This window comes from Pantherophis guttatus, chromosome 3 (genome assembly GCF_059756535.1).
Source record: "Pantherophis guttatus breed Tessera chromosome 3, ASM5975653v1, whole genome shotgun sequence".
In the NCBI taxonomy this organism is placed as follows: Eukaryota; Metazoa; Chordata; class Lepidosauria; order Squamata; family Colubridae; genus Pantherophis; species Pantherophis guttatus.
In genome coordinates, this window is record NC_142065.1 from 93229843 (window position 1) to 93253295 (window position 23453).

Sequence of the window (23453 nt, forward strand, 5' to 3'; positions counted from 1 at the left end):
TCTTCAGTTAAAATAGTTTTTGACCACTAATGAGTAGAGTACCTCATTTCATTACAGTTCAATCACCTCATTTCCAGTTAGACACCTCAGTGCCAGCATTCTCCTTTGACTTTCTCAATGACCTTTCTTTGAAACCCAAAAAGGAAAAAGGGAAAATGAGGAGTGACCCAAGTGGATTTTCTCCAGCTGAGTCTCCCCAAGATCAGCCTCTATGAGGAGAAGCTGGAACTTGAAATAAAATAAACAGACAATTCCACTCTATTGACCAGTGCAATGGCTTTATATCATTTATCAATTACAGGAGCTAGTACTGTACTTCCCTGTAGCCACATGTGTTTGAAGAAAGCTTTGATGAATAAATAGAGGAGTTACCATAATAGGTATCAACCTCAGAATAGTGGGATTTTGGTTCAAGCCACAAAGCCCTGAGATCCAAGGGAAATGCAACTATTTACCAACCAGGTATCTTGAATCCCATTAGAACTGATTTGCTAAGGAAAAGTAGGTTGACAGTTTCACAATGCAGGGCAGTCTTGGCCTAGAAGGACTTTCTATTTATATCTATGATTTTGTGACAGAAATAGAGATTACGCATGAGTGCCAAACTCTCTTACTGTCACTCATGGCTGAATCATAGGTTCTGTCCTTCTGTTCTTGGGTCAGAATGAGCATGTGATCATATAGGTACACTTCTTCAATTTTAACAACACAACTAGAAATGGATCACTTTGAAAGACCCACAAAAAAAAAAAAGAGCCTTGGTAGTACAGTGGTCTAAGGCACCCTGTTATTAAGCTGGTTATTAAAACCAGCTGCCTGCAATTACTGCAGGTTCAAATCTCGCCAAGGCTCAAGGTTGACTCAGCCTTCCATCCTTTCTAAGGTAGGTAAATTGAGGACCCAGTTGTGGGGGCAATAAGCTGACTTTGTATAAATATACAAAAGGGTGAAGGCTATTGCTGAGCACATTGTAAGCCGCCCTGAGTCTCCGGAGAAGGGCGGCATATAAATCAAATTAAAAAAAAAATGTTTAGTTGGACCAACAATTGAAGCTAGTCTACTTTCTTCTTTCCTTACCATTTTTCCTGCATATAACTTGCAGTTGCCATAATTCATATACAATTTGATATGACATAGGCCTGGACCAAGGGTGAAATCCAGCAGGTTCTGAGAGGTTCTGGAGAACCGGTAGCAGAAATTTTGAGCACTTCGGAGAACCGGTAGCGGAAATTTTGTGTAGTTCAGAGAACCGGCAAATACCACCTTTGGCTGGCCCCAGAGTGGGGTGGGAATGGAGATTTTGCAATATCCTTCCCCCAGGAGTAGAATGGGGATTTTGCAGTATCCTTCCCCTGCCACGCCTACCAAGCCACACCACACCCACCAAGCCACGCCCACAGAACCGGCAGTAAAAAAATTTGGATTTCACCACTGGCCTGGACCCTAGGGACACTTGTCCCGTCCCACTGTAGTAATATATCATTCAGAGCAAATTATCCAAAACTTTTAAAAACGTGTGGTTTAGAGAAGGGCGAAGTGTAGTGAGAATTGGGTTCCACAAAAGGAAAAAAATAATACCCAAATGAGAGTGAGAATTGTTAAAGTGTTACCCAATTTTGTTGCCCAACTGCAAGAAACACACATTCACTGTATTCTCATGTGTATCATTGCTCACAGCTACAAAATATTGAAGGCTAATTAGAACTAAGTTCTGCAACACACTCATCTTTCATAGAACAAGGAGCGTTAAGAGCATTAAACTATTTAAAATCAAAATCAATCCATAAAAGCAATGCCTCACAAACACCATTCCCAGACTTTTCTTTCATACGTGGCACCAAAACAAAAAAACAACAAAAAACCAGTGGGGCTGAGATATCCGCAGGCCATTTTTTATTTATTTATGTTTGCCTGCAGCATTTATTCTAATGAAGGAGCCTAAGACCCACGAAAACAGGAGAGCGGTCACTGTGAAAATCCTTTTTGCAACTCTCAAAGGCTACCTACTAGCTATTTCAGTTTATTTCAGGAGAAGCAAGTAAATCCTAGAGCTTGGAGAAAAACGTCCACTTAAAAACCAAATGTAAAAATGTTTTAAATTTGGTAACGAAAGTACCTTCCATTTCTTTCTCTATGTGTTTGTTAAACCCATATATGCATAAACTTTCCCTCAGATTGAAATGGGTATTTTTAACTATAAAAGGTCTGTGTCCTCCCCCCCGCCCCCCCCCCCCCACAGGCAATCTCTTTCTTCCTCTATTAAGGGAGAAGTCATTTTTCTTGCTGAAGGGGGAAAGTTTACAATGCAGCAAAGCCAGCAAGTGATAGGAAGAGCCATCACCTTACAAAGAGAGGAAGCAAGGGGAATCTTCAAAAAGATAGCCAGACACACGTGCAGTTTTCAATTACTCTGCTTCAAAAGAAATGTTGAATATGATCTGCAATTTAGCATAAACCTTGGTCAGAATTAACCTCTTGAGCCATGGCGTCTGGAGGCTGATCCAAAGAAATCAGTGGTTGTGTGTCTTGCTTTGTTATGGTTCAGGGTGTAGTGAAAAGGCTGCTCAGCACTTGTTAACCGCTTGCCAACTTTTCTTGATTAAATTTGAGTCCAAAATAATATTCTCTCCCACCAGGTTAATACACTGGGTTGCACCAAAATCATCCTGACGTCAATTATCCCCCTCTCTTGGTGCCACTTAAAACTGGTCTTCCAATAGAAAGAAAATCACAGTAATGGAACACACGTTTTTTTCCCCCAAGGATTCTGTCTGTCTGTTTAGGATTAGCCCTTGGCTCCTAATATAAATGTTTGAAATTCAGTGGTTTAAAAAAGATGGAAATCTGTGACCAAATCTCCCTTTTAAGCATTTTGTCCTATTTATGAAAAGTGAACTGGCAAATCCAACTGCAGTGCATTATTACTATTGAAAGTTGTATTTATTTTATTTATTTAAAACATTTATATAGCCACCCATCTTCCAGCCAACTCTGGCTGTCTCCCTATTAAAAATTCCAGTTTAAATGAGGTCTTCCCATACTGATATCCAGTATTTTCACTCTAACCAAGGAAAAATTAAATTAAGAAATGCAATATTATGATTATGGAGTTTTAGTGTCCCATGCAGTTTGAACCTTAAAGAAAGTGAAAACCAAAGTATTGTAATATTGTAAACAAATTTTGACTTATCTCTTTCCATCACTGTAGCTGTATCTCACACATTTTTCACACACATTATTCTAAAAATTTTTAATTTAAATTTAAAAATATAATATTCTTTAATTTTACATTGTCATTTTTCATTTTGTCCTATTTTATCATTGTGATCTGGTCTCTGTTGTGAAATTATAAAATATGAGGTAAAATTGTGAAAAAAGGTTTCAGATACCTGGGGATTTTAAACATACTTTCAAGAAAAATGTTTACAATATTTTTTTTCTTATTTTTCTAGAAATCAAGATTCCTTTTGAACCAGATTTCAAGATGATTAGGAAAGATCCCATTAATATTGATTTGAGTGAATAAAAATTCATGAAATGAAATTGTTTCCTAATTTCCTTTCCCTCTGTGCGTGTATATGTGTATTCTTAAAATGTTGCAAATTGAGAAGAATATTGTAGCCAGAAAGAAAAGACATCTCGAATAGTTTCTAATCATTCACAACAGCTCTATTGGAAGCAAAAACCCCTCTTGGAAGACGGATGGTTTTAATTTTGCTTCATAAAGAAGCAAACGTATTTACCAGATGTAGTTCTCTTTTCCAAAGTTGCTTTTCAAACCTTTGGATAAATTACTGCCAAACTTCAAAGCTGTCGACTATAATTATGGCTCCTGCAATGTCATTTTCCAATAGGAATAACTGGGGGGGAGAGGGGGAATGTAGGTGTGGACTGTAAGAACAGCACAGAAAATATGGTATTTTTAAAATATAGGAATGCATTTTGAAGAGGATGCGTTCCAAATAAAAGTACATAGCAAACTCTTTTACCAGACAAAAGCTCACACGGATCCCTATAATCCCTATAAAGCGCTAAATTCAGCACAATTGTGCCATATTTACTAGAAGTGGGGTATCTTAATTGAATCAAAGATCTATAATAATATTTGTCATGCACATTCTAGCTTCCTACTTTTCCTGCCAGGGATGGGTGGGACACCACTCCTTTTTGTAGGAATATTTTAGCTCCACTTTTTGGCATGAATATATTTGAAAGCAAACTCTGGAGGGAGCTCAAACCAAGTCAGACATATTTAAGAGGAATGCTCAGTACAGCTGGACATAGTCTGCTTAATATGAATTGCTATGCACTTCATTAGGATTTATTCTCAGATAAAGAGGTGCATGTTATAACTTTCTTATTAAGTCTTGTCCGAGTGGTTGCTTTTATTTAATTCTGCATCCTTGCCTTTGTGTCTGAGAACCACAGAAATTTGGTTGGGAATAAGCTTGTTATCAGTTACTTTGGCTATCATTCGAAGTACCAATATATAAGTACCTATAAGAAGTTAAGACTAAGGTACCTCTAGCAGAGGGATTTTATTTATTAGGGATATACAGCAGTTTCGAGTTAAAAACCAAAAAGTACTTTGGGCATATTGCACTTGTTTGCAACCAAAGCTGGTCCCGCTTGTCTTGGTTCCTGCCCTGCTCAGGAAGCTATCTCTGGATCCTGCAGCATTGGATAATTTTTGACCTGCATCCAATCTTCTCTTTTTGGAGTTAAATTGCAACTCCGCATGGTTCTAGAGGGTTATCTGGATCCTTTCCAGTTCATCTTTAGATCTGGGTAAAGTATCAATATGGCGCTGATTACGCTTGCGGGTGACGTCTGGTCATCTTGTGTGCCAATTAACTTATTTGGACCAAATGACACTTTCCATGGTCACTCATGCATTAGACAACTCCATATAAAACTATTCTTGAAGACCACTCAGAAGCTAAAGCTGATCCAAAATGCAGTAGAATGAGAAGTAGTTATGGATTTTTCTTAGGCATTCATGTAAGAGCCTTGGTAGTACAGTGGTTTAAAGCACCCTGTTATTAACCCAGCTGCCGCAATTACTGCAGGTTCGAATCTTACCAGGCTCAAGGTTGACTCAGCCTTCCATCCTTTCTAAGGTAGGTGAAATGAGGACCCAGTTTGTGGGGGCAATAAGCTGACTTTGTATAAATATACAAAAGTATGAAGGCTATTGCTTAACGCATTGTAAGTTGCCCTGAGTCTCCGGAGAAGGGCGGCATATAAATCAAATAATAATAAAAAAAAAGACCATTATTACTGCAATTTACATTGGTTGCTGGTTTGCTTCTGGGTCCACTTCAAGATGTTGATTGTCACTTTAAAGTTCTCTATGGCTCAGGATCTGGGTGCTTATAGGGCTATGCTTCTTCCTGTCTGGTAAAATCTGTCAGGATTGGCTGCATCCTAGGCCTCTTGGTATATCAGGTTCATCCGGCAAAGTTATATAGATGGGCCTTTTTTTGTGGCTACACATGCCCACAGTAACATTATTCTCTTTGAAATCTACATAGTTCCAATTCTACTGTGTTTTTGTAGACTGTTGAAAATCTGATTTGTCCAAATGGGCAAGGGATTTTTTTTTGGGGGGGGTGCTTCTTGAGGGATGTCTGTATAATTTTGTCATGCAGTTTTCATTCCCCAATACGAGCTTTGGTAAATTATACAATTTTGGCTATTGTTGATTTTTCTTTTGACTTCTTGCTTTACTTTACTTGTTAATTAAAATAAATTAATTGTTGTCTAGGATTGCAACTGGTGATTGAGGAGGCCTGCAGAACCAATAAATAACATAAATAAATCAAGTAATTTAACCAAGAGCCTCTTTCTTCAAGATTGTATAGCACTTATGGAGGGTAGTTGCTGAAGAAGACCTAGTTGCTTTAATGAGTTGCAGACAGCTTTTCTATTTAACTCTCCTAACTTTAATTGCCTTGTATAAGTTTTTAAACTTTCTATTATATTGTAAGCTGCCCCGAGTCATTGTATCAATGAGATGGGCACCATAAAAATTTAATAAATATATAAATATATAAAGTTAAAGATATTCCACAGAGTAATGAGTGACAATGACTTTTTAGGAAAGCTTCTTCAGTGAGAACGTATTTGAACCAAGTATGCATGTACATCTCATGTCTTCGAGAATATCTGAAGTATATGGGTCTCATGTGAATTTTTGGTGGCCTTTCCTCAGTTATGCAAAAGTTTGACTCAGTATATTAGGTTGCAGATGTAAAAAAAAAATCCATAAAAGAGTAAAACAGTACCTTTCCATTTTCATTCATTAATGTACATATCACATAGACAAATAGCCTGAACTGATTGTGGCTAATTGTTGATGAATTCAAGGTAGAGGTATTGATATGGCCAAGATGGATGTAAAAGAGAGGCAGTATATTAATTTGTATTAATATAACCCATGCCTGTATCACTCTGTACAGGCATGGGTTATATTAAGACAAATATAGTGGAAATGCCATGCTGCCATCCCTTTAACTAAGGCATTTTCAATTACCATGTTACTCTGCAGCAGGGGTGGGTTCTACTTACCTTTACTACCAGTTCACAACCCACCACTGCTCTGCAGTCTCTCTACAGCAGGCTTACAATAGAGGTTTACAAACTTTCTGAGGCTGTGGAAATTGTTAGTTTAAATTAAACACAATTCCAAGAAGCCCTGATCAAGAGGCAAAGCTCTTCTGGTAGAAATATTGATTGTTCAAGTGAAATTGGGTCCAAGGGGATCCCTTAGTTGGACCTAGACTTCTTCAGAACATAGCTTGAAAAATACTGATTGATAATACAATTTCAATTATAATGAAGCATCCTAATTTTGAGATGTTGAAATGTTCTTACCTGTAGCACAGTTTGGCCCAGCATAAGGCCGGTAGCAATCACATTGATAATTCAGCCATAAATTGTTGCAACGCCCCTTATTTTGACAAGGCTGGTACTCACACCAATCTTTTTTAACACAGCCTGATTTGACATTTAAAAATGTGTCAGATGATAAATTCTCTGGGATAATAATGCTGAAATCCACTTCTACGTCCTGAAGGCAGCCTACAAATGAAGGTGCAGAATGTGTACTGTAGATATTTAGTAGAGAGCCATTATTCCTTACTGGCAAGCCACCCAAAAATATGTTTTGAAAAGCAATCACTGCCTGCCTGCTATCTACTATGGCAGCAGTCTGACTAAGACATGATTCTGTGCAAGAGCTCTTGTGTAACTTCAGTGTTACTGCTCTGGCTATGGTGACCTCCACTGAATGCCATTCACCATCATTGACATTATAGGCTATATGTAAAAAGGCCTTCAGCTGATTGTTGACTTGCATAGATAAGTATAAACAGCCATTCTGTAACTCCAGCTTCACAAATGTATCTTTGTCCCCTCGGTAAAATATCAAAGTTGTTGGCTGAACAGTCAAAAAACTAAGGTTTATGCTATAAAAATAGTCCTCAGAGGAGGCTGCAATGCTGTTTACCTGAAGATACCCATTTCCCTGAAAAGACAACATTGTTGTGGTTTCACAGTGAATTCCTGTGTAGCCAGCTGAACATATGCAGTTAAATCTATGTTGTCCATTTCTTAAATGAGGAATACACAATCCCCCATTCTGACATGTATGTTGAACACAGCCAAAGAGGATTTCTGTACAGTTCTGACCACCGTAAAAAATCCCATCTTTCTCTCCAGTGAGACAATGACAGGTATAACTTCCAAGAGAATTTTCACAGATCCCTCCATTCTGACAAGGGTTCATGTGACATTCGTTGATGTCATCTTCACAGTGAATGCCTGCCAAAAAATAAAAAATAAAAAATGGAATTGGATTATTTAACATACCCACTTTACAGATATAGATATAGATATAGATAGATACAGTAGATAGATAGATATTCAAATTACAAAGCAACATGATATATATCAATAATTTCATTATTCTGTGTATGAGGAAAATGATACGTGAGGGCAAAATGTTAAAAGAAAAGAAACCTACACATTCATCTGGAACATAGTGACTTATCCTCAGCTGGAGCTTTAAGAAGAAAAGAAGAGTGATCCCTTAGCTCTGCTTCTGCTTGCTGCTAACTCTTGGCTTTGTCTGAAGTCATTAATGCCAGTGTCTAGGAAACTGAAGAAATATAGAACAATTGCCTTTTGATTTTGAGCTCTTCTTTGATAATGGGATAGCTACATCCTCAGACTAGGAAGGCAGAAAAGGAGTAATGGAGGCTTTATCTCAACTAGTGTAATTATTGGTTCCCATACTCTTCCAGCTTTGTTAAGCTTTTGATCCTTTGCATATAATACTTAGTCATAATCCAGCTCTCTATGACTTCAGGCCCAACTGCAATATATACAAAAAGGATATAAAGGACTAAAGACTAAAGATAGAAGGGACTAAAGACAGAGGGGAAAAAGGTGGAGGCCATTGCAGAGACATTCAGTCTATTTAAATGGAAACAAAAAGGCTGGTGGCCTGCCCAGATTACATTAAATGTGATATTTCATATTGAGGAGGATGATTCAGACAGATCATCCTAGCGAGAGTTCATACCACTCAGAAATTGTTTAGTAATCTTGCACAGGGGGTGGGGGGGTGGGGATCCAACTGTACAGGAAGAGTCAGAATCTGTAGTTACTGGCTCAGATGGATGAAAAAGAGAGGCCATGTTTTCGTTTAGCATCAGTACAGGATACAGTACAGGGGCAGGATCTCCCATCCAACAGTTATGACTTCTTAAAGGCATGGAGATATTTTGGGAGTTTTAAGATGCAATGAGAATAAAAGAAAGGTGTCCCTCACTTTTCCATTCTAGGAATGCTCTCCATGGCAGCCAGCTGCTGTTTTCAAAGACTTTCGCACCACTTTGTAATTAACTGTTCTTCAGCCAGCACTAAGTCTATTCTTCTTAATCTATACTAAATCCCACTCTAGAGTTCATGCGTTTAACACAGCTACCAATATTTCTGTCCAGTAGGCTGACTCTTGCTTTCTTTCCTTTCAATATAATAAAGATTTACAGTTAAAATCGCTCTGGTTAAAATCAGTCTGGTTTTCTGGTATCTTTTTTACTGCAGATGCTGAGATTAGTGCTGTATCTTTTTTTGCAGGATAAACTAAATTCATCCTTGCCACAAATGGCTCTCTCTCCACCAGTAGTTAGCCATGGATTTGGAACGAGCTCCCCCCGGAGATACGTAGGATCCCGGATCTGCGCACCTTCCGCCGCGCGCTTAAGACCTTTCTATTTTATCAAGCTGGCCTGGCCTAAATCTTCCCCCTTTTTAAATGTGGAAATTTTAAATTTTTAAATTTTAAATTCGTCTTTTTATAGGGGTATGGGTAAGGCATTTTAAATTGGGGAGCCATTTTAGATTTAATTCTGTTTTAAACGTATTTTTAATTGTTTATATTGTATGTTTTTAACTTTGGCTGTTCACCGCCCCGAGTCCTTCGGGAGAGGGGGCGGTATAAAAATCTAATAAATAAATAAATAAATAAATAAATGGATGTGCTATACAAATACTTCACTACCCAGGCATCTGCTTAAAGGATAACCTGTAAGCAAGTTTATTTATTGGTTCGATTTATATGCCGCCCTTCTCCGGAGACTCAGGGCGGCTTACAATGCGTTAAGCAATAGCCTTCCTACTTTTGTATATACCTGCTTAGTAGGGCTTTCGCCCGCCCCCCCCCAAAGCGGTGTTCTTTTTTTATACAAAGTCAGCTTATTGCCTCCACAATCCTGGTCCTCATTTTACCAACCTCGGAAGGATGGAAGGCTGAGTCAACCTTGAGCCTGGTGAGATTTGAACTTGCAGTAATTGCAGGCAGCTGGTGCTACTTAATAGCACTTTAGTCTGCTGCGCCACCAAGGCTCTTGACAGAGTTGATAGTCATACGCTACAGTCAGGGACTTGATGTCAATGCAAAACCAGCCATACAGAGTGACTTACAAATAAGTAATTTCAGTTCACCTGGTCATGTCTATGTCGGGGTTTAATGCTCCCCATCTGCTCACATTCTGTAAAATTATCTTAAGATTCATATAAGTTTGTGGGGATCTGCCTAGTAAAGCAAATTCATTCAGGGACGGTTTTACCCATTTTCTTGCATCTGGCCTAGAAGAAGCTGCACGAAAAAGCCAAGAAGTGTCTCTGTATTAGGAAGGAAACATTATTTATCCATTTTACATTCATTTCTCCCAGTGCAAATGACTTCCTTGAGTCGCAAGACAGCAATGAATGAAGCGGCATATTATTTGATGTGTTTGCAAATATGTCTGATAGGAAACAGTTCCAGGAACTCGTTTGTAAAGTCAGTACATTTCCTTTCCACCTTTTAAATTAAGTGACACGCTTCTCAATTATGAGAAGTAATCAAACGTGCCAATGCAGTAAAACACATTTGCTAAGACAGAGTTAATATATGAAGTATCAGTAAGGTTTGCTTGTTTCTTTTAAACAGCCTGCACATAAGAAAATGTTTAAAAACAGGACAAAACCAAAACCCTCTACCATGCATGAACACAATGAGCACTTCAATGCCTCTAAGACAAATGAAGAAAATGTAAGAATTTTTGTATTGGCTTTTAATGAGTCTCACTTCATCTCACTTCGACATTCGTATTCTGGCAAACAATGAAGGAACGCTTATAGGAACTGATCCCTCTTAATAATACTTGATACACCCTGGTATACTCCCTCTATAGAATAATGCTTTATAGGTAGTTCTTGATTTATGACCACAAATGAAACCAGAATTTTCATTGCTAAGCAAGATGGTTAAGTCATGGTTATTATTAAGGAAAACACTGCAGTTGTTTAGTAAATCATACAGCCATTAAGTGAATCCAGATTCCCCTATTGATTTTGCTGGAAGCCTACTGGAAAGGTTGCAGATAGTGATCACATGACCCTGGCATGCTGCAACCATTGTAAATGTGAACTGGCTGCCAAGCATCTGACTTTTGATCATGTGACTGTGGGGATGTGCAATTTTTAAAAATTAATTTATAATATAAAATACAAAAATGCAGAAGACAATAGTAGGAAAATAAGGGAGAGAGAAGGGAAGGGAGAAGTGTAGGGAAAGGGGCAGGGGTGGGTTCTAATTTTTTTTTACTACCGGTTCTGTGGGCGTGGCTTATTTTGTGGGTGTGGCTTGATGGTCATGTGACAATTCTTCAGGATTTAGCAGAGGTACTGGTCTACCAGGCTTTTAACTGCTTGGAGAGCTGTACCGGTCTACTCATTTGTTTTTGGAGGCACTGGTCTACTCATTTGTTTTTGGAGGCACTGGTCTACCCATTTATTTTTGCAGGCACCAGTCTACTCATTTATTTTTGGAAGCACCGGTCTACCACCACACTGCCTTTTAACACTGATCAGCTGTAGGGCAGCCCTTTGAAGCCCCGTGGCAAGAGTTTAAACAGTTTTTTTCCTTCTAGCCGATCAGCTGGGACTCAGGAGGCAGCAATAGATTGGGGGTGGGGCCAAATAAAAGGTAAGAATAACACAAGGGGTGGGGGGGCGGGAGGGGGGGCAGAACCGGTTTGGTGATGTCATATTGTCACTGCTACCGGCTCGGTGGAACCGGGACGAACTGGGAGGAACCCACCACTGGAAAGGGGGGAAAAAGAAAGAAAAGGCTTTGACTTCTAACTCCTTTTGGTGCAGTAGAATAAGATAATAACAACTTTTTACTTTTACATAATAGTTATTTCTGTAACAACAAACCTATCTAATCAGTAAACCCCAAAATCAAAGTTGGGGATGTGCAATGGTTGTAAGTCACTTTTTTCAATGCTATTGTAACTTCAGAAGGTCACTAAATGAGTGGTTGTAAGTGGAGAACTACCTGCATGCCTTTGCTTTTGAATGTAAGGAAAGGTTGCAGTTCAGTGGCAGACTGTATAATTAATATACAGATGTTCCTAAATTGCAGCTCAAACGTTTTCAAGTATCAAACATCTGTCTGAAACCTGGAGAGCCGCTTGAGGTCACTATAGAAATAGTGAGCTCAGATGGTCTGACTTGCTGTGAAGCTGCTCAGATTCCAGCTCAGATCTATCTGCTCAGGACCAAAACAATGAAATTCTAAAATAAACATGTTTATGATATACCTGACCAGGGCTTAGAGCTAAGCAAAATTAGGCCTGGTTTGAACAATGATGGAGACATACCAGATACCTAGAAAGCATCTGAAAAGAAGACAGTGTTAGTGAGTGTTCATACTGTTTCCTAGGAAATGACATGGATATGACTGTATTGTCACCAGGAGAATTATATTTTTTACAGTATTATATGCATGCATACAGACACAAGCAGACATGATGGGGGACAGGTGTATGAGTATTTGCAAATTAAATGAATCAACATTTAATAGAATAGAATAGAATAATTTTATTTCTATACTGCCCTTCTCCCAAAGGACTCAGGGCGGTGTACAGCCTATTAAAAACACAAGACAACATCAGTTAAAATAGTTTAAAATTATTAAATGAATTTGGCTCAATTTAAAACCCCAGGAATTTAAAACCCAATTTAAAATTGTTATGTTGATAGCCCAGCCTGGCGGAACAACAGGGTCTTGAGTGCACAACGAAATACCCGGAGGTCGGAGATCTTACGCATTTCCAGGGGCAGTTCATTCCACAGGGCTGGGACTCCCACAGAGAAGGCCCTCCCCCTGGGTGTCGCCAGCCAACATAACTTGGCTGATGGTACCCTGAGGAGACCCTCTCTGTGGGAGCGAACTGGCCGGTGGGAGGTTATTGGTGGCAGAAGTCAGTCTCGAAGGTACCCGGGTCCCATGCCATGGAGCGCTTTAAAGGTGGTGACCAACACCTTGAATCGCACCCGGAAGACCACTGGGAGCCAGTGCAGCTCGCACAGGAGGGATGTCATGTGGGCACAATGAGTTGCGCCCATAACCACCCACGCGGCCCCATTCTGGACCAGCTGGAGCCTCCGAGTGCTCTTCAAGGGGAGCCCCATGTAGAGAGCATTACAATAGTCCAGCCGGGAGGTGACAAGGGCGTGAGTGACTGTGCGCAAGGCATCCCGATCCAGAAAGGGCTGCAACTGGCGAATCAGGTGAACCTGATAAAAGGCCCCCCTGGCCACGGCCGTCATATGCTCTTCTAAAGACAGCTATGCGTCCCGGAAGATGCCCAGATTGCGAGCCCTCTCTGTGGGGGGCAAGGATTCACCCCCAATAGTCAGCGATGGCACCTGCTGACTATATCGGGATGCCGGAAGCCACAGCCACTCAGTCTTTAAAACTCAACAGGGCTCACAATAGCTGTGAACTTTCCAAATTTACAGAATTTTGAGGCACTGAGATAAGAAAATCATTAATAGTTACAAAAGCATCTATGTTTTTCATATTGAATGCCAAAATGGTCTCTGCTCTTTTTTTTTTTTTTAATTTGCAGGGGACAGATGCAATTGAATAGTTATATTAAAAACCTAGAATATTTCCCGTCTGTTTTATATATAACTCTGGTTTACATTCTGCTGTTGAAAATAGGGTACTACAAGAACCAGACATTTGACAATTTAATCTACAGTCTAGAGCAACTTAGAAATAAAACATCAGGATACAGTTGAGGGAAGAAAAAAACTAAGAGAGGGCAGAACAGAAAATGAGATTTTATCGTTACCACATACCGTATTTTTCGGAGTATAAAACGCACCTTTTCCCCCCCCAAAAAGAGGGTGAAAATGTGGGTGCGTCTTATACTCCAATGTAGCCCCGCCCAGCTTCTCAAATGGAGGTTTCAGGGTTCTGAAAAAAACATCAGAAATGAAGCTTCAGAAAAAAAGCCCCCAAACAGAGCTTCAGAAAAGCTCTGTTTCGGAGGCTTTCAGAGGCAGGAAAGAAAGTTTTTTCTGAAACAAAGTTTCAGAAGTTTCAGAGGCAGAAAAAAAAGCAAAAAAGAAAAGCAAGGCACAGAGCTCACAACCAAGGAACCTGTTGCTAAAATTCACTTCTGGGAACAGCTGATTGGGGGTATTCCGGGAGGCCGATCCACCTGCCAATCAGCTTTTTTCTTATTTTCCTCCTTAAAAACTAAGGTGCGTCTTATACTCCTGTGCATCTTATACTCCGAAAAATACGGGTAACTCTCTTCTTTCTATAATCTATCCTGTCTAATCATCAGAATAAACCACAATAGGCCTTACTGGTCTTTTCCCCATAGTTCTCTGGATAATATCTCCCACTTCTTGTATGCAGATGCCCCAATGTTGTGTACAGAAAAGAAAGGAAGGGAGAGAAAAAGGGGGGCAGGGAAAGAAGATTCACCGAGGTTGCCTCCTCTTCCACACTGAATTTAAAGATCTGTAATTGGAGAAAATAGTGGCAATTCTAGCTTTAGACAGTTGGCTGCCTATTCGTCCATTAGTTATGCAATTCGCAGTCCTAACATTATTTGACTTTTTTTTTTCTTTTTCGCTTTCTGTTTGTAGAGAGCAGAGAGAATGGCCTTGAAGGATGGGAAGTAAAGCTGCTACCAAGGCAAAGGTCAGGTAAGAGGAGCTTAAGCCTGGGCCAAGGAAATAACTTGAGAAACCTTCTCAGGCAAGCTCTTCCTTAGTTCACACGAAGATAAACGAAGGAAGAGGGGGTGGGGTGGAGAGCACATTCAGATTTGCAAAATTCTGCTGCTATGGCTGATATAATAAAAGTAGTCGTGATCTATTTGACTTTAACGTCTTAGTTTGGTTTACTTTGTAGGGCTGAGACTCTTTAAGGTAGAGTAGAGAAATAATAAATGAACCATTGAATATCACTATCCATAGTTTGTGAAATGGGAATCTGAATATTACACAACCCCACAATAGTCACACTAATATATTTTATATGTCCGTATGCTGATAAGAACATCTGCTGCTCATTTGAATATTTACTACTGAGTAAAGCCCAGTTGATCTGAAAACCTGAAGAATACATGACAAGTTAATTTTTGCTTCTTTTTAATTGTATGTATTTTATTAATTTGTTAAATAACATGTTTCTACATACAATTAAGGAAGATAGTAGCAATGATTTACTAGGAAGGGACATAGAAAATATATTACTAATTAATAGAAAGCATGTATTGCATTTTTAGTTCATGTGCTTCATTTTAAATCTAATGTTTAACTGGGAAAACAAATGTATACATCTACTTTAGGTTTTCATGGATGCCTCTGCAAACTCTTCTTGTATATTATGTAGATAATAATTCTTATTGCTTTACTGGAAGAAAAGGCCACTGTCATTATGTTAAAAGGATTAAGAAATATTTATGGAACCACTGAATGTAATACAAATACACTGAGAGACCTATAAATTAGTTCCATAGAAAGACTTCTGTAGAAAGGTATTACAAGTTATTACAAATTACGTTTTCAAGACATTCATTGTTTTCAGCCATTATAGGCATCTGCTAATCAGAATTTTCTGCATGTTCTTATATAGAAAAACAACCAATCTATCTATGTATAAAATTTCTGTAGTTTAGGTATTTCATTCTTTCTGTAGCATTCTGTAGTTCTCATACTCCACACTTCTCCCCCCCAAATGATTTGAATCATAATCTATTTTTATTCTATTTACAAATAATATTTTCTTTTGGCAATTCATTTAGATGTTTAATTTCATGATATCTAAGCTAACCCATGTACATTCCACATAACCGGTTCCTTCAATAGTTCACATGCATACTAATTCTTAGGTTTCAGAAAAATAAAAATTAGCATTATTTTTCCATAGTTTTTCAAAATATATTCTGTTACATTAGAAGCAAACTGATTTTCAAATTGTAAGTTTCAGATAACAGTGAGTTAAAAACAACTTAGAATGAAAAGGAAAAAAAAAATACCTGTGATCATTGCCATTAAAAGACCCCAAGTTGGTATCCTAGCTCCAATCATTTTCCCCCACAGTAGATGTGATTCCTCTATTAGCAATTTCCATGGGACATGCATTTATCCATTGCAAAACGAGGACTTGGAGGGTCTGTTAATAGGCTTGTTTTGCCAGTGCAGATTGACAATGCAGCCAGATAAGTAAGCTTAACATAAATCTCATTATGGTGCTTACGCAACGACTATGTGTTATATGTTTGGGTGCGATTCCAAGCATACCTGGATGTTAATTTTGGACAATAATTTAGCAGTGATGTACTTTTCTGGGAAGTGTGTCAATAGCTAAGACATATAATGTTTTTCCAATGCATTCCATCACTAGTCAAATATAGTACTGTTACCTGCTGAAGCTACCTGAACATGCAAAGTGAACGTAATGGAACACATCTGAAGGCCACTGGCCTGGAAAAGACTGACTTGTTGTACAGGACAGGACATAACTTCTAAGTGCTGGCTGGTTAATAAGACAGATCTTTTCTGAGTAGTTTTTCAAGTGGAGTGACTGCAGTGGATCTGATGTCAAAGAAACTACATTGCAGAACTATGATATAACACAGTGGTTCTCAAGCTTTTCTTCATCACTTTTAAATACCTTTTGTGGCCACGAACCCCCAAGACTTAGCTGAAGATTTAAATAATAACATTTTTTTTCAAGCCTTCACGGACCCCCTGTGACAACACTGCGGCCCCCTCAGGTTGAGAACCCCTGATGTAACAGATTCATTAGGGGAGGAGGATTATGCACAGAATCCTATTGAATTGCAGAGTAAGATGATCACGGTAATATACATCATTTCTGTAATGATGCCATTTGTATTATTTTATATAATATGTGTGACGGCACTTTTCTTTAAACAATGTGTCACTTGCATGATGCTATATTACATGATGCAAACTGCTGTGGAAATGTAGCCCACTGCTTGTGGAATCTGGTATATTAAGGCAGGAGTTGGCAAACTACAGTCTGCGGGCCAGATGAAGTCTATCACCAATTTTTATACAGCATAGAAGCCAAGGCTGGGAGGGCAGGTAAGCAGATAGGCAGTTGAGCTCTCAGGACAAGGGGTAGGGCAGACGGCTGGGAATATAGTGAACTATAGAATGAAATGGGATGTGGGATGGCCTATCAGCAGCAACATTGATCAGTGATCCAATGGTTGCTATGTTCCTCCGCCAGCAGACCTGTATCCATTGCAAACATTTTGCCAACCCCCTGAAAATCTGGAAACTCAAGATTTCACTGTATACTCTGTAATGGTTTTCTAGACTCTTCGGATCCTGAGTTTAGAGCAGTATTGCTCTTATAAATTTTGTCTTATTAAAAACATATTGTGGGAACAGACACAGCTGCTATGAAGCATCTTTTGAAACTGGATCCAAAGATCTATATTGCCTTATAAAATATATGATATTTAGACATTGCCGGTTCTTGTTTCTAGTGTGGCCTAGAGTAAAATGCAGGTGTATTTGCATGCTTCTAAATAAGCAGTACAGTTTTACAGAGGCTTATTGTTAAGAAAGTGAGCACAGGTTTTTAATATTATAATCCAGTAAGGATTATAGGGAGTTGCCTTTTATATAATCTGTCTAGTTTGACTGGAAACTCCAGAAATTTTTCTTGTTCTACTTGAAGGTCCAAAATCGATGCAAATCTACTGCTTTATCAGTAGCTAAGATCCTTTTATATTTTTGCTGTTTTAGCTTCTATAAACCCCTGGAAACAGATGTGTATAAATAGTTTGTTTAAAAGTATAGTTTGGAAAGGAAAAATAAGCAAAGGGGCACTCTGATAAATTAATCCCATGAAAGTAGATTCTATTGAACTCAATAGGAATGGCTTTAAAAACACTCCTCCTACACACAGAAAGTATTTCACTGTAATTTCCTACACAATTTTAGCACCTTATACCTTATATGTTCCTTTTTGAAAATATAATGAATAAGCAACAGCATACTTTAAGGCTCAGTATATTCAAAGGCTTGTTCATTCTGAAGTGCTACATCAAATTTTATTGAATAATCATGAAAATTCAGATGTTACCACATCTGTCACTAATTGTCAAGTGATAATTGCTCTTTGCTGAAAAAAAGGAAATGAACTTTCATGGGGGCTGGAGAAAAGTCGAGTGAGCAAGGAAGTAAACCAGTCAGGCTAAAATAATGATAATTAACCCTTATATTTCAGGGCATAAGCATACAATTTTCTATAAGAATCAGCAATCATTTCCCAACCATTTACCTCAACTGCTGGATGGAAGGAAAAACATATACACAGTACTCTGTCAAAAACAGACCCATTATGATGGTTAAATTGATTGCTTTATTAAAAAAAATAAATAGAACATATCTAATTTTGTTTTCATTGGAAACCACTTCTGGATTTTGTGCTTCTGGTGGGAATAAAAAACTTTGATTTTGCTGATTAGATAGGTTTGTTGTTATAGAAATGGCAAGTATATATTATTGTCTAAAAGTAAAAGTGGAGGCTGTGATGTTATTAGCTTCTACTGTGCTACAAATAGTCAGAAGTCAATGCCTTTCCCCCCACCTTTGACCCCCCCACTTTTTCCTTTCCCCCTTTTCCTCCCCTAGTTTCTCATTATTTTCATTTTCTTTGCATTTTATATTCTGATAAACTGATAAAAATTTCAGAAGTAACAAAACAGACCTGTTATGAAAAAGCGTGTGAGCATATGTGCATTTATCTATATATTTTGAGAGAGATTAGGAAATGTGCCTGTGGAAAAGTACATGCAGATTTCCATCGGAACATTTTTTTTTAATGCATGGAGGAACTGTTGGAAATAGAGCTGGGAAAACAATAAAGTCAGGAGAAACATATATCTATTTAACGTCAGGCCTACACTTCAGAAGCTATATATTTCTTTTATTATACTTTAGGCTAGATATCCCGTTTTAACTGTCTTGTACTTGACCATAAGCAATCCAATTAGAATAGTATTGCTCATCACATTGTGCTTGTTGTGCCTAGCATAATATAAGAGAGTAATTTTTTTCTGTGGAATGGGTTCTAGTTCTGTGGAATGCTGCTAAATTCATTGGGAATCTACTCCTTAGTCCATAGAATTGCTACTTTAGCCTGAAATGCCACAAGGTGTTTTTTTTTAACCTAGGCCTAAGCCCCATTAAATTTAACACGATTTCATTCTGAGTGATGACTCAGATGCTTGAGATAATAGTCTCTTACTTGATATATGTTTATAACTTTACAAGTTTAAATGCTAGGAATACATCAGGAATGAGGAGATTAAACTGTGGATTTTCTCACAATGGTGGGATTGTGGGGAGAGAGCTGCCTTTTCATAGAATGGCTGCCACAAGTTTGTGATGTTATAAAAGCCAGTTTGGTCTAGTGGTTAAGCACCAGGTTAGAAAGCAGGAGAATGTGAGTCCAAATTCCGCCTTAGCCATCAGAGCCAGCTGGGTGACTCTCTCAGCCCAACCTGCTGCACAGCGTTGTTGTGGGAAAATAGGAGGAGGAAGGTGTATTGAATATGTTCACCGCTTTGAGTTATTTTTAAAAATAATAAAGGTGGGACATAAATAATTAAAAATAAATAAATAAGTATGGTCTGTAACGAAAGACTTATTGACCAGGTGGCTAATTGGAGAGGTTGCTTTTTATCATCCTCTGCAGCTTTCCATGATGCTTCCTATCACCTCAGCTCACATTTTTGCTTTAAGCTATATGTATTTGAGAATCAATTCAGTGTAGTGGTCAAGGCACCAGGTTAGAAACAAGGAAATTATGAGTTCTAATCTTGATTTAGGCATCTCTCTCTCTCTCTCTCTCTCCCTCCCTCCCTCTCTCTCTCTCTCTCTCTCTCTCTCTCTCTCTCTCTCTCTCTCTCTGTGTGTGTGTGTGTGTGTGTGTGTGTGTGTGTGTCTTTTTTATTTTAACATGCCTCTGCAGCTTAAAAATGGACTAGAAACAATATTGAAGTCTGGTGCTTTCCTTTGTGGCAGCATGCCAGCTTCCTATTTCTTTTCAAATTACACTAAATTGTACTTGATGGTCATCAACAGGCATCTTTAGATATATCTGGTGTTGAAGGAGACCATATTGCCTGGTGCAAGTTATGTTTATAAAAAGACTCCTGATTAATGTAAGCTTACATATCCAGAATTTGGGTTGTTTCTTCCTCATAGAAGACTCTTGTACTGTTAATCAGTGTACCACCCGTAAAAATTCATGATATAACAGGAATTAAAGTGAAATATACATTTTAAAGAACAGACACAACACAACAGAAAAAGGGCAGAATCATTAAGAAATGTGGGGGGAAAGCAATGTGTGAATTTGAAGTCAAGTCAACTCAGAATCTAGTTCTTTATCTTGGAAAAAGTAAGACAAATGGCTGCTTTAATTTTGTTTTCTTAGATGAGTGTACCTATTTATTTAATTTGTCTGTATTGCTTCTGTTGGATGCTTATCCTACGGTTGGGTAGGTAATATATAGAAAACTATGTTCTGTAACTTTAACTGCTACAAGATGACTAATTGGCTGTGCTAAGCAGACATAAAAGAAGGCAGGAAGTTCATTCACTTCTGCTCCTGCTATTAGAAGGTTGAACTGCTGAAAGGAACTGTGTCTATGTTACTGAAGAGAACTGGAATTGTAAGCAAACTATGTTTTTGTGTTGAACCGTGATTATTTGAAGAAGTGTTATCTTTGTTTTGAGAAGCCAACTTTGTTTTTTACTACAAGTAAAGACTGTTTATTTTTCTTTAAACGTTCAGAGTCTGTGAGTATCTGTGTGTTTAAATTTTTTTTAAAAAAATTTTTTTTTGATTTATATGCCGCCCTTCTCCGAAGACTCAGGGCGGCTTACAATGTGCTCAGCAACGTATCTATTCGCTGTCTGGTCCATTGCACCACTTTGCTGAGGGCAGTTTTACCCTCAACAGCTTCTCATATATCTCAGAAAAGTTTACAATTAATGACAATGCAAAATAAAAAAAATATGTTATACATTAATGTTATATGTTAATGTTAAAACAGTCACTACTGACATTTCATCTATTTTGTTGACAGTCACGATAAACTTGACATTGTTTCACTCTGAGTTTCTTAATGTATTTCTGACTGTGTGATGGCATGAAGTTATTTTGGAATTGAATTGCAGTCATGGCTACAACTAGAATAAATTGCTTACATGGTAGGATCCTCCCTTTTCTTCTTTCCTGTTGTCACTTCCTGCTGTTAGTCACATCTGGCCAAAGGACTCCCCAACATTTCAGAGTATATTAGGAGGATGGGTTGAGATGCAGAGAAAATGAAGCAATTTGAACTCTCAAAGATATTTGTATAGCGGAATGTAAAGATAATGGTTGGTGAAAATATGCAGGAGCAGTTAAGAGAAAATAAAATATAAAATATAATTTAGTCCTGGGAAAGGGATTCACGACATGACAAAGAAATTCAAAATAACCCTGCTTTGTTTGATACAGTGCCTTTTGTCTGCTTTCGTGAGATGTGTAAGCTCAAAATCCATTGGAATGAAGATCTTGTACCAAGATTGGTAAGAAAATTCATTTTCACTTTTGAAAACACTTAAGGTTTTAAAGCATGCTCACTTGCATGCAATTGAATACAATTACACAGAGGGCTTGGGCAACATCCAATCTGCTGTGAAAAGGTCTGTGTATCTTGTCGCTTGTTGGCTGTTTCTTGTTCACTCTAATTGAGATAGGCATGTACATCCATTGTGCTGTCTAGTGTGAAACTGCTCCTACCTTTAAATCTTGCCCAGGGATACAGCAGCTGGAGAAAACAGTTCAGTGGTTTGTGAGAATTGTGTATTGCAGAAGTGCAATGTGTATATATAATATGTAAAACTGGCTAGGTTTACATAATCTCATTGTCAAATCATGTTATAATATAGTCTAAGAGCTAGCAAGGTAGAAAGTGATAGTTTTAATAGGGATGGACTAGTTGAAAAAAAAGAGCAGCATTTGGAGTAGCATTGAAGATGGTCTGAATGTCATTCATCTGGAATGAACCACTATCTTAGTTTGGATATGTGTATATAATATATTTTGGAATGAGGTAAGAAGGTCTGAAGGATATCTAAACAACTCCATGAAATATAAACCTTAATATGATTAGAGATGCAATAGGTATGATTTAACTAAATTATGTGAACCCTGCCTTAGACACTTCATCTGCAAAATTTTTGCAATCTAAATTTGCTGTATCAAGATGTCTCAAATTTAGGTCAAATGTTATTCATATAATAGTTGGTGAATAGTCAAAGCAACTGTAGATTTTCTGAAAATATAGTCATTTTTAAACTAAGATTTAATTATTCAGAAATCCTTAATTTGACTGCATCGTTGGGTTGGAACCAACTGTATCATTGGATATTATGGATTTTTTTTCCCTATTGAATAATATGGAATGGATCAATCATTGCAGTTATCGGATGATGAACCAGGTGGTATCTTTCCTTCAACAAGAAAAAAGAATTAGGGTTTTTCCATACACTGTGGGAGCCCTTTGAATTAGTGTCTAATTGCTATAATTGAGCTTCATAAATAAGCTCACAACAGCAATACAAGAGTCTTTTATAAGACATCCAGATTGAGGTGTGTTAACAGATACTGGAGAATGTATATTTGAACTGGCAATGTCATCTCAATTATCTTTTTACCTAGGTGATCTCCTATGGCATGTCAGCTCCTAATTGTAGAGTATTCACAGATAAATAAAAATGTGAACGGTAATGCATATTTATACTTCACTCATCTCTAACCCTGATGCAACTGACTATAGGATATTTTATCTGTTTTTCATTTATAGATAACTTTCTGGTTGCTTTCAGGAACAGAAGAAGGGTAAATTCTGATTGTTATTAAATATGATTAATATATATTAGGGCTTCTGCAAATTCTTCCTCCTAGAAATGAGTAGCATTTCATATTTCATCTTAAACCTTCTTAGAGCTATTTCTTATTTTTCTTGATACCTCCTGAAATTTCCACTTCTGTCCTTATTAATAGTATTTCTTTCTTTTTTTTCCATTTGGATATTCTCTCCAAAAAACATGTCAGAAAAGTAGCATGTTGAAGCAGCTGAAATGGAAGCACAGATATTTCCAATGGGAACTATTTATATTATCAGCTGGTATTCATTAGTATTCAGTGATATGTACAGAGAATCATTTGGGTGAAAAGATAACATGGGTGACAAAATGCACATTTTTTCATATATCTTAACATACCTTAATCTTAGTGACATACTTGCATCAGGACTGGTTTATGTATTGCTAATTGAGAACCTGTGCATGAACAAAACTAGACATAATGACCAGTTTCCTTGCTTTTCTTAATACCTCTCAGCTTCACTGTCATGCCCTTACCCAATCCATTCTCTTGCCATATTCCTTAAACTAGCTACAATGAAAGAAAGGGCTGGAAGTGGTCCAGATAAAAGAGATTTTTAAATTATTTTCAGTTTTCCTCCTGAAATGTAATTCCC

General features: G+C 37.9%; 1 protein-coding gene across 1 annotated transcript in view; it reads right to left on the reverse strand.

Annotated features, from left to right (window-relative positions):
* Positions 1–23453, reverse strand: part of CRB1 (crumbs cell polarity complex component 1) — a 144779-nt gene that overhangs the window by 38295 nt on the left and 83031 nt on the right. Inside the window, 1 exon segment of the mRNA XM_087890052.1 lies at positions 6877–7824. Coding sequence (XP_087746178.1) covers positions 6877–7824 — 948 coding nt within the window.